Raw genomic sequence first — 13,001 nt, 5'->3', positions numbered from 1 at the left:
TCTATTTATATATATATAAAAACTTTAAAAAAGGGGTATTTGAGGTGATCTGCCTCGTTACACCTAGTGACTGTTTTGCTTGTTTGTCTAATAGCCTACAATTGCAGGGGATAACGAAGGTGAACTGATAATAATTGCATTTGATAAATTGCACATTAAACATACCAAAGAAAATCCTTTGCTTAAAACCTGCTGGTTGCATTAATTCTGTTCTTCATGTGCCTTTTTAACTAATTGCCATGTAAACAGAAAAGGTCATTTATTTTAAACACTGCCTTCATTCCAAACAGCAGCTGCTTGTTTAACTTGATCGAGTCGTGTTTAACTTGGCGAGGCTGAATCTCACAACTTTTTTTCCAATCAGCAAACTGCAGGAAGTGCATATTGTTTCGCACTGGTGAGATCTACCAGGTTGTCGGCTAGTTTGAAACAGTGTGCACTGCCTGGAGCTCTGATCATTATTGGCTCATTTCCTTCCGCATCGCTTCCTAATCAATTTCCAACTTTCCATGTCATTGGAAATATTTTCGAGCTTCATTGGAAAACCCAAATATGGCGTGTACTCTACAGACACACACAACCGCATGATGCAAAAAGGCAGCGTAGTAGTTCGTTGTCACATAATGCACAACTAGCAAGAAACATATTGGTTTAACTTCATGTGATTGCAGGCAAAGCGGAATGCCGAAAGTAACTCGGAAAATAAGTCTGAACAACAATTTTCGTCACCACATCAGTTACTGCATAATTTTGGCACTGTGGTAAGGAGGTACGCAATTCTCTTTGTGCAAGCTGTTGTGGTAGCATGTCGTCCAAATTATTCCGTTTTCGTCTGGGAATTGTTGATAATTGCGTGCAGGCGGTCAATCTGGTTCGACATGTTGTGCTCGTAAAATTCCCGGGTTCCTATTTTGGTGTCGCCCACAGACACCCGCTTAGGTTTTGGACAGACGGTTTTCTTGAGCCCCTGTGTTGCAACCATGTTGGGTTTGGTGTCGGGCGCCTCCACGTCGTCGGTTTCCAGTGTGGGTTCTTGTTTCACAATTAGGCGAATGGGAGAAACGGTGGACGACAGCTTATCAAAACTAATACAAATTTGAGTCAATCGTCAACAAAGGGTATGCAATTAGCGGTTACGTGAACAAGCGGTTTATTTGAATCAAAGTGAACGAGAACAAGTGTTTCACAAGTTTTTCTCATGCGGTGCTCAAGCCACGCGGGTGGCTTTTTTTAAAGGGTTTGTAACGAGGCATGTCTGCCGCTGTGTTGTTGAGAAACAATTATGGTTTCTTGTCTGCGGCTGCAAATTATTTAAATAAACAAAAAAGGTCTGCGTTTCTCCTTTAAACATTTCCGCGAAACAATTCGAACCAGAACTTACCGTTCCATAAGTGAGATGAGGGCTGAAGCTTTCAAAACACCGAAATCAACGAGAGTGACGAAATGCAGCAGAAGGTTTTTACGAAGCGAATGTCGGGCGATAAGCGGGCCGTACAGATCCAGGAAGGTTTCACACGAAAATGGAAGCTGAGCGTCAGCTATGCAACTACACGTATATCACACTGTTAATATGCAGTATCACGTTTTGTAGGGATTTACAAGTCTTACTTATGCAACTAACTGGACTTGGACGAATATATTTTTTAGCTATTTTGATTCGATTAAAGTAAAAATTAGAGGTGTTTTGGATTTTTCTTAAACTATAAGATTAGATCCTTTTGTGCTTTACAATTCGCCTGTAAAGGAGAAAAGCCGTTCCATAAAAGGCGCTTGCGTTTATAGCAAAACCCCTCAGGTATTCCAAACTACAATCAAAATTACCGACATTTTGCTCTAATTTGCCAAACTAGAAAATCTATTTACCCAAATCTGTAACTAACACCAGGCCTTAATTCCACTAAAAAACGAAAAAATCAATAGTGTTTTACCAGTTTTTCATAATGTACAAGTTCCACAACTTCATCACAGGCTTCTCGCCTTCGTTTACATCTGTGAACTCATCTAACATGCGTTTGGTGTAAGCTCTCAACCAATCAGGATCCGCCTCGTCTTCAGAGTCGGCGTCAAATTCGCAAGGGCGGACGGGCACAGCATTCCTACTATGGAAGTAGAGTCGGTGATGACCTGCGTTTACAAACAGTTTATCATCGGATTATTGTTTCTCTGACGATTTAACCATCCGTCAAAGCACATTTTTCACAAGTAAAGGAAATCAAATATTCGGTGGTATACTGGTGACAAAAACTTTGCGTTGTGGCAATGGGTTAAAGTTCAGCGCCGGACCACAAGCCTCATTTATTTCCACCACTGAAGGAACCATTGGGCCAAGGACGTGATGTAAAGAAAGTATTTGTGGATCCGCTTCACTCGTTGTCGCCTCGGACTGAATAACTCTGACGGTTGTGATTTTGTGGTCGTGGTCAAGGATAATGGTTTATCAAGTGTTTTGTGTCAATCATATCAAGTGGCCAAGCTGTTTGGTTCGCGAACTAAAAATTTGGGAAGGGCCAATAGGCAACGTGAGTACAAGGGGACTCGAGAGGTTTTATCAATTCAGTTTATGAACTCATCTATATATATATAACAACTAACGTGTAAGTACTGTAATCGAAAATTAGCACAAAAAATTTTCGTTAGTGACATTAATGGCAATCTCCTGGCGGGCCAGATTGAAAGACCCGGCGGCCCACAGGCCGAAATTGCTCATGTCTGAGTTAAATGCAAACTTGGGACACGCTAACGGATGACCCTAAACTGTCTGGAATTTCATGTCAGGCAACAAAATCTGCCAACAGGGAGTCCGATTTTATGCAAGATAAATCCGGTCCGAAACAGTTTCTGCATACTTTCAGATGTACAGGGTTGCTAAACAAAAAATATGCTTACAAATGTCAGTAAATTGATAGGAAAAGGCAAAATTGCGTTCAAAACACCAAACTACGAAAAAAGTACTTGCTCCAAAAGAGATTTTTCGCGACCGAAAGGCGTAAACAACTGGAGTCAAACCGTTGTCATTGCGATCGAGTTACGGTTCGCTTTTAAGTTTGCATTATCCAATTCAGGTTCGGTTCTGGGTTTGAAAAATTTAAACCCAACCGGTTAAGAAGTTTTTGCGTCTTTAGCGAGCTCTCGAAACACAGCAAGAAGTGCTCATCATGACGCCCCAGCTTGGCAACCATACAAAAAACTTCATTAAGTAGAATAAGAACGTGAAAATAATTCTGTATTCCGATGTTATAATAAACGATATATTTGACTGTTTCGGATCGTATGTGAGTGCACGGCTTAATTACAGTTTGAATTTTAACTCCGGTTCACAAAAATAAACCTCTTAAACCGGTGTTCGGTTTCGGTTCCGGTAACAGCGGTCCTTTAGGGGGCACTTATGGGTAAATATACAAAGCACTTCCGTGGAAACCGATCGCTCGGAATGGCGCAACGGCGGAACCGTACGTCGAAGTCGACTAACTTTGGGTAACACATTTCCGGATTGCACGGGGCAAATAACAACGTCGCAGAGTACGAGGAACTGGAAATTAGGCAGAAATGCTAAACATGGCTGAACGAAGTTAAATTGGGTATTTCAGGATGTAGAGCATCTCATGTGGTTTTTGCAAAAAACAGACGTTGCAGGGCATAACGTTTTGCAATGAGTGCGTGCAATTTATCATGAAGGCTCGCGTGCTTCTGTAGGCCGTGGGGCTATTTCTAAAATTCATACAGATGCATTTTTTTAAATTGAAGTGTTCGAATTTTCCAAGTATTCAAGTACAACCAAGCACAACAATATATAAGTTAGTTAAGTATATTTTTAGCTTGTGTTTATTGAGCGCCTGACTTGATAACCTTTAAATGTTTTATCGGTGCCCATTTTATTTCTGTTGTAAGTTGTTCATCTGCGTGGTTGGTTACGCCAAATTTAATTGATTTGATTTTGACATGGTGTAACCTTTTCCCTTTCCAATCAACAACCAGGCGCAAAAACAACAAAAAATGGTAAGGTTCATTTACAGTCACGACTAACTGAGCCCAGATACACTTGCCCTTTCCAGGGATTCCCAAACCTGTTTGATCTATGGCTCGTGGCCGAAATAATTTTCAACAAAGGCTTGGCCCACCACCACCAAGTTTTAACGGAACAAAGGCCCTGCCAAATTTCGGTAGTTATTGTTTTTCTCTCTGGTACACTTCAGGACCTTATCAATCCGGGTCCCTTTTTATAACGCGAATGGTTAAATTGATAAAAAGTACCGACTTAGATTTCTTCAAACCAAATTATTTAAAAAAATACTGGAATCTATTCATATAGCTCTTCCGCCCACTGAAAATGTCTTCGTGCCCCCACAGTTGTGGAATAACTGCCATATATGGACAGTGAGAAACCGTCTTTACATTTGGCTCTAGAAATACCAAATTTGGTAGTGTATTGGCATCGACGTTCAGCAGGTGTGAAAAAGGCCGCACTGAATCAAGGGCTCGTCCAAAAACCACAATTTGAACGAACAGGAACTAACCTGCGGTGTAGTGTGCAGTGGACGAACTCTCATTTTCCTCTTTCTCGAGAAGTTCGGCGAGATCGAGACTTGTGTAACGTCTTTCACGACGCGGACGGTACACCAATGTGTCGGTGACTTCGATGCGATGAACTGGACCCCGTCTGCTAAATGCCATGCCCGGCTGGGCGAATATGAACTGCAAAAACAGTCGTGTTATCGCATTGAAACCCCCCTGTCTCAAAAGTGAAATTTTAATAAAGCATGTGCTTGGTACACGAGCTAAGAAAAAGCGATATAAGAATAGGAACAATGTGGCCTGCTTTGTGGCTATACTAGGACAGATGCGGTGCTGGGTCACAAATGTTGGTAAGACTCCATGGACTATGTGTCTTCACAATAATTAAATCGAAATGCCTTTTCATCGGCGTCGCCTGGGCGCGTTCTAAGAAATATGCAACTATAGTTTTGAAACAAGGCAGAAAAGGTTGAGTCCAACTCTCTATAAAAGAAAATTTTGGCAGTTTTCATGATAGCGATCTGAACTTTTTGACAAACGGGTTCCTACGCACCAAAACGTTATGATGGGAGTTTAATGTCGATCAGTAGATGAAAGCCCCGAAACCACTGGAAGTCTGAGGACTGAGTCAATACACAAAATGAGTGGGTTGTGGTGGGCGGGGCTCAAAAACTACATCACAAAACAGGAGCTTCAAAGCGATAGGAGTGCCATTGTTTATGGTCGGTGTTGTTTGGCGAGTTGCATATGACCTTCGTTTGATGCACACGTTACGAAAGCCCAGTTTTGTTAGTTGTAAGTGATGCAAGTAAACCCTGTGCCTTATCTTTTCGGTTTGAATTTTTACCAAAAAACGGAAATTTTCCCAATGGGCAAGTATGAATCCAAACCAATATTTCAAAAAATACATGATGTACAAATTTTAGTCCAATTGAACGCTGCATTATACACACGGAGTGTTGCAACTGTATCTAAATTAGCATAACCAGTGACACCTTTATCCTTTAAATATTTCAAGTCACAAGAGCCCTGGGGGCGGAGCAATGTAATATGATTCGAAACCAACGACTAGACACTCCGCTACCTATAACAGTTTTCAACAAAAAGCAAAAAAAACTACAGATATACATCTGAGGAGTCGTGATCGGGGAATAAGATTAAAAAAGTTGACGGCTAAGGTCGCGTTATCAGTTGCGATCGCAGGACATCACGCACCTGTGGGTTGCCGCAGTACGATCCGTCGTAGCACTCGTTCACAGAAACTTCGATACAGGCGCTTTGCTGCTGTTGTGGGACGTACGTGAAGTTGAAACGGGGATGACAGAGCTTGAGGTGCTGCACAAAAATGAATGGTTGCCTTGATCCAACACGCAATGGACATTTTTGCATACATTCGCGTGCACGGTGGAGACAAGGTCGGGATCACTGGGCTTTAGGCGATGATGTTATGCGTGGGTACTCGAAACACAAACCGCGACATGACAAAAATAACAATGGATTTGACGCGTGTCGTATCTGCGTGCGCTGTTCGCTCAAAAATAAGATTTGAGATTTATGGCGAACACAACTACATGTTATGACAACACTGAGTATGCGCAACAAGCAAAATAGTTTTTCACAGTTACAAGTAGCCTATGTTTTTTTACAAACGTGAGTTGCGTTTAAACCACTATTTAGATAGCTAGTATACAAAAAAAATCTATAATCTCAACATGTTGATTTCAGATTACGAATTGGGCAAGTACGGTTTAATTTATAAACGTAATATAATTTTTGAATTTAGGAAAATCAAACGACGAACTCCAAATTTAGTTTAGGAGAAAAAAAACTGCGCCGGAAATTAAACCAAGCCAAAATTTTATAGCCTACAGCCTAATCTTAACTCTAAACCGGTGGTTCTCAAAGTGGGAGAAGAGCAATATTTGTGGGGCGGGCTGTATACGATTTCGTGAACCAATTTCTTGCTCTGTGTGTCGTTAAGACAAATATAGGTCCAGGGTCAAAATGAGTGGCACAATTTGCAATGGAAGTCTGCGCACTGCACATGTCCCTAGCGTGCATTTGTATTAAAAGAGTTTTCACAGTCTCCAACGTACTTTTATCAATCCGTAAAGAGTCATACAGTTGAGTTGGCACCACGGGCAGAATAGATCCTCTCTAGCCTCAGTTTGTTGCTGCGTCTCGCTGTTGTAAATGAATTGGTAATAAACAAGGTATTTATCGTCGGACGGAAGTGTCTCTTCCTCTCGGTCTGGCTTGGGACAGGAGGGACGCAGTTTCGCTTTTCGGTATTCCACTGCGTCGACAGCGCGAACAGGCGGTTTGTCAACATCGCCTACAAATATATCCTGTACTTTAGGATGTGAATATTATAAAACACGAATTTTGGTGAACTGGAATTTTTCCCAATATCATGCGTTAGTTTTTCTTTTTGAAGTTAATATATCGTCGCCCCATGCGGCGATGTTTGTCTGTTCATTGTATCACTGCACTAAGCACGATTTTAGTGTTTATCATGAAAACAGACGTAAGTAAGTGGGTACTCAAAAATGGACACAGTTGGGTAATGTGGCGCTGTACGATGATGTCACAATGTTGTTTCCATAAACAACATTCAGGAGCCAGAATTTTGGTACTACGTTCTGAAAAAAATTGTTTCGTATGGAAGTTATCACGAAAGGATTGACAAACTTGTTTCCAAGAACGCAAATATTTTGACGAGAAGACTTTCTCCCTTAAATATGTGCGCAGAAATTGACTACGCTCAGTAGTGATTTAAATGCCATACAGTAGTGATAAACACAATGATACAACTGCTAAAAATACCGGTGTGTTTGCGAACAACAGCTAGGCTGTGTTGTGATCAAACATACCGTTCGCGTCGCCAGGGGCGCTGTTCGTTTTCACACTTGGCCTTCGTCTCATCCGCTTTGTTTCAGGCTCATCTGATATTCCATTTTTGGCTTCGCCATTTTCGCTTCCGCTCAACGGACCTGGTTTCTCGTTTTCAGACCACCTGAGGTTGTGACGCAATTTAAAATATGTGTTTTGAATGTGAAATGAGACGACGCTTAGAGGAACTATCCTTCTAATACTTTGGCAACTACTTTAAACAAATTAAATGTGGTCACCACTATTCCGGACCTTAAGTTAATTAACCAAAATACATTTAACTTTCTCTCAGTAAATTAACTTATTTTTTATCAACAAAATAAATTGTACAATATTGGCAACTGAGCTTCATCATTTCAACATGATTTAAATTTTCCATGATGTAAAATTTTGCTAAGCTTCATTTGTCAACATAATAAAAAATATCATCAATAATCATGACATTGATTATTGTTACGTCTTTACTTTTTTTTACTAAATAAATCACTTGGTATCTAAAATTTAACGTCCTAATTTCCAACTCTTTATCAAACCAACAAACCAACAAATTTACAATTCTATATTTATCAGGGTTGCCATGCCAAGTAATCACTTACACGAGTTTGAATTTGAGCACAGGGGCACTATTCATTGTACTCAACAGTTCAATATCCCTTCCACCGTCCAACGCCTCCCAAGTGGCGTTACGCTTTTTGATGTGAGTCTCGCCCTTGGTTCTAGGCACAGTTATTTCTTTTGAAGATAAGTTGATCGAGAGCCTTTTGACAGTATCTAATACTTTAATGGTCGCTTTGTTACATTGTATATAAAGTTACAAGTTAATGTCTTTTGCCATACCGACAAACAGCAAATTGCCTTCAAATTACTTTGTGTATGCAACAATTCCACTTCATCGGGTTTGGACGTAGACGAATTGTAACAAGTTACCTCGTCAGGGAGAGTTCATATTCTCCGTTTGTCAATAGCAACTCCTTTTCCGAGTTGAACATGACGAGTTCCCCTTCGAATATTGCGGTTGTCTGAGGTTTGCAAGACCTGCGAGGTGGAATGAGATGTGAATGGTATCGACATTCAACCACCATAGTTACGTGTTCTCGATCAAACCTGTTCTACTCGAATCTTAAAACATTCTTACGCAGTTTTTCATGCGCATTGTATCAGTAAACTATTGGGTTAGCTGCAATGCCTGGGCTGCCAAGCCTGCAAACCTAATGATCGCGATACGATAGCTGTGATCGCCGAGCAAGGACCTGCGCAGTGGGGCGATCCTGCCAAACATGCCATTGCATGAAATATCACTGCGTTGTATCGGTAAATGAATTCGCAAACGTTACTTTTCGTCGTGGTTTTTCTTGTGTTTTTTCGTCGTGCTTTGCGTTTCGCAATCATCCTCGTCGTTGTCGTCCTTGTCGTCTACGTCACAAGCGATTTACAAAAATGTTCATGGAAAACATACGCAAGTCGATTCTGTGGACATACCTTCGTTGATAGTACGGCGACGTCGCGTTCCGGACGTGAGGTTTTTTAGTGAGATTCCAGCCGGGTCGTCTTCCTTCCTCTTTCGCTTTTTTCCTGTAGGAGTATCAACCTAAAAACTCACCAATTAGTTCAAGTGAAGGAAACAGAATATTCATGCACCTTTAGGGGTGCTATGACACATGGATACAACAACAGTACAAGTAGCAAGTAAAATGCTTTAAAACAAAAGTGTTAAACTTATTTAATGCCTTATTTACCCACTTAGATTTTACCAGACAACTATGAAAATAATGGTACACAATCGACATTTTCATTTACATATTATTTGTAGAACCACGACCAAGAATAATAAGGTAGACTTTTAATATATAGATAAGCAACGTGGAGACAATAATATGAATTGTGTAAGCTGCAAACAAATGGCCACTGTTTCGACCTAAAAGGTCTCATCAGCGCAGCTGGTGTGACTTTCAGACCACTTTACTGACCAAACGGCCAAGCAAAGACTTCCACTTTGTGGTGACTATACAATCACCGTCATCCGTTGGGCACCAAACTAGGTGCACCCTTACGGAGAAAACAAGGTGGAAACACTACGGCCAAGCAAAGCTCAACCAATAGTGCCGTCAGGCCCCGTGTCACAATAATCATAAAATAAACAGTGGCCATCTATCTGCAGCTTACACAATTCATATTATTGGCTCCACTTTGCTTATCTTATGATTATTGTGACACGGGGCCTGACGGCACTATTGGTTGAGCTTTGCTTGGCGGTAGGGTTTCCACCTTGTTTTCTCCGTAAGGGTGCACCTAGTTTGGTGCCCAACGGATGACGGTGATTGTATAGTCACCACAAAGTGGAAGTCTTTGCTTGGCCGTTTGGTCAGCAAAGTCGTCTGAAAGTCACACCAGCTGCACTGATGAGACCTTATAGGTCGAAACAGTGACAATCTGTCTGCAGCTTACACAATTTAAATATATAGTTCCTATATGTATTTGACATTCTCTATTTCTGATGCAAACGTAAGATCAGCGTTACGCGGGCCAGCTTTGTACTGCGGGGCCCTGGTTTTAAGCCTTTGCACGTCACTGCAGTATTGTTTGGATATAAACTCATAACTGTACCCAATTTTCGCTGTTGTCGCTGTCCGAAAAATCACTTTCGCTCTCGGAATCGCCATCGTTGCTTTCGTACACACGAAACATCAGGGAGTAGTTTGTTACGGACATGCCACCTTCGCTTGTTTGGTAGATGTCGGTTGTGTTTAGGTATAAGGGATCCTCCTCGTAAGCGTCTACGTTGCGTGGGTTGATAGGTGTGTCCGTGAGGCCGATCAAATCCTCTGTGTGAGACGATTCGCCGTCTTTTCGACGTGAACGGTGTGTTTTACGTATTGAGACTTGAGTTTCCAAGCTGGAGAACTGGTTCATATGACAAATATGGAATTGAAAAATTTCGCAATTATCACCAGCGATTTAGGAATTAGTAGAAAGTTTGAAACTCAAACTCATGGCAAAAATTTGTTAATATATACTAAAAAACTGTTTGTAATAGGAAGCAAGCAAATTGAACAAAACAAACAATTGAAGTAAAGTCAAACACAGTTTGGTTAACAAAGTACAGTATTATAATTATATTATACACAGTGACTACAGTGCATAACATGGCATACATAATGAATTTACATTTTATTCTTAGCTGTATATACCTTTCGTTCAAAATGGTTTTCCGACCCTACGCCAGGATCAATGCAAAATCCCAAAACAAGAATTTTTAGTTGATCATATTGCTTGGCTGATTGCATTTTGTTGATTGATTGCTTCCAGAGGCATGTTTCAAGCATATCATTGACAACAAATTTCTGTGATTGAAATTTTACCCATTACTTGACTTAAATATTGATGTTTTTAGACATTTTGATGGGCAAATTTATTTAAAATCAACAGCTTACTTTATGACATTAAACAACTATTGCATAAGTTCTCATTTTTATGTTACCACTAAGAAGCATATTTGAAGACGAAAAATTTTACTCCCATGTTACTGACAGTAACCTCAAATCTCAGTTGTACTTTTGTTTGAATAAGTCATATATGCGCAAAATTGCATAAATCATACTTTCAACAAATAAGTTGGACAGCAAAATACTTCATAAAATTTATGAATACTTCCTAATAAAAAGGCGTAACAAATTTACCAGCGGTCAACAACTTATGCACTAGTATCCACATTTTCTATCTTTTTCTCATTGAAACTAAACTGAAAACTTTTCAACAAACTTGTACGCATACTTTTAGATAAAAAAACTTAAATTTTAATGTATTAGCCAATAAAAGACAAGGAATAATTTGTTTACAAAAACAAGCACAGACTTTTCCACTATTTGTATTGTTTTGAGGTTGTTGCAATTAACAAATTGGTTCCATTTGCTATTTGTAACATACCTGGCGTCTAGCATGGGTTCTCGAGTTTCTTTTGAGCATGTACAACAATGTTCGATGCAAAAATGTTGGTGATATGTAATGTCTTGCTCTTAAGAAGCGGTAAATTTGGGTTGGTTTTTCAAAGATGCGGAGAAATTCTTCCCGGTCCTGAAATAGGAAATATTGGATTGTATAAATTTAAACTGGTTGGGGACAAGATACTGCTGCAACATTTTGTCATGTCTTATAGTTTCCTACCTGCCGAAGGTCTGGTACAACATCTTCTTTGCGTTGTTTATCTGCCTTTTTTGGCCTTGGCATATTAAAGCAAAGAGCAGAAAACAATAAACAGCAAAATGACTGTGTTATAATGCAATGTTAATGCTTTGATTTCGTCTGAAACATTTCATTTAAAAATCAGTGCAATAGAATTGTTTATTATACAGGGTATAGTAAAAGTGGTGTTTTGGCAAGTTAAAACAATTGCCAAACACTAACATTTCATGTCAACAAGCTTTTTATAGAGACAGCAACTACCCTTGCTTTTACTTTTTGTCTCAAATTTCTCCACGTGATGGCGGGAAACAATTCTCTCGTATCTTAACACGCTACATCGCGCTAGTTATGCTTTGATTTATAATTACCAATAAAGATTAATATATACAAAAAATATATATTAAATACAATAATATTATTATAGATGTCAGTTACAAGCATAATATTTGTTTTAATAGGAACGTATTGCCAGTTGGATTTCTCTATGGCTAAGGAAATAATAAAAATTGATACAAAATAGATTGTCAGATTGTTAGATTAGATTGTTAAAGAAATTCGTAAGTTTCGTGTTGAAAGACGTTAAATTGTGTAAACGTAGTTTACATCTGATAGGAGTGCACAGTTGGTTAAGAGAAAATGCACCACTTAGTGTGGACAAACTTAATTTTGGATAAGTCTCAAGCAGACACATTTTTAGAAATATGGTCACCACCGACATCGCCGCACTTGAGGTGCGGTTAAAGTAGAACAAATTATAATGCTCTGCGAAAGGTTAACACACCCAAATGCGGTTTTATATCCGTATATTTGGGCGTAATATAAAAAAGTAGGATAAACATATTCGCCCCATGATTCGCGTACAACTGACCATCAGCGTTTACGACAAAACAATGCGCCAGAAAAAACATGCCAGCCAACTTCGTCAATGAGTGATGCGTTTTCTTGGTAGCGCATGCCGTTTTTGTGTTTTTGTATCTCTTAAAACAACACCACCAACGAAGATTCACAACAGTTGCCAAGAAGTAGCCTACTTTTTAATCGCCGTTTCCCGTGAGAGGCGGTGACGAAAGTGGAGAATTGAGATAAGACCCGCTAAACAAATCCTCAGCTCTTCTTCATCGCTTACGGCGGCGATCGGAATTGTTTGAACGTTATCTGTTCGTTAAATTCAAAATGTATGTACAACCATGACAAATCACAATTTTGCGGTAAAACTGTCTGGTAAGGGGCTACATCTTATAACCCAGCATTTGCATACGTGTCAACGGATCGTGATTATTAAGTATCAAACTATTAAAAATGGAAAGGGATTAATTCTAGAGGCTTATTTGAAGCCATGTCATTATTCAAAATTCCAACATTTTGTTGGTCAGCTAATGTAGATCAGATACGGTCTTGTGAATATAATATAGTTTCTA

At 39.7% G+C, this 13,001-nt stretch overlaps 1 protein-coding gene across 1 annotated transcript; it reads right to left on the bottom strand.

Moving 5' to 3' along the window:
* Positions 1–526: 526 nt before the first annotated feature.
* On the bottom strand, positions 527–11,705 carry LOC145911273 (polycomb protein suz12-B-like). The gene is made up of 15 exons (XM_082998562.1): positions 11,566–11,705; positions 11,329–11,475; positions 10,593–10,745; positions 10,009–10,305; positions 8,884–8,992; positions 8,739–8,817; positions 8,332–8,439; positions 8,001–8,120; positions 7,386–7,528; positions 6,609–6,847; positions 5,728–5,847; positions 4,515–4,692; positions 1,929–2,124; positions 1,382–1,546; positions 527–1,085 (listed from the first exon to the last, which is right to left on the bottom strand). The coding sequence occupies exons 1-15, from the start codon at positions 11,626–11,628 to the stop codon at positions 818–820; spliced, it is 2,385 nt and encodes a 794-aa protein (XP_082854688.1). The 5' UTR covers positions 11,629–11,705; the 3' UTR covers positions 527–817.
* Positions 11,706–13,001: the final 1,296 nt, after the last annotated feature.

This window comes from Ascidia mentula, chromosome 8 (assembly GCF_947561715.1).
Source record: "Ascidia mentula chromosome 8, kaAscMent1.1, whole genome shotgun sequence".
NCBI lineage: Eukaryota > Metazoa > Chordata > Ascidiacea > Phlebobranchia > Ascidiidae > Ascidia > Ascidia mentula.
Note: the sequence above shows the minus strand (reverse complement) of the source record. Positions and strands in the feature narration are given on the sequence as shown.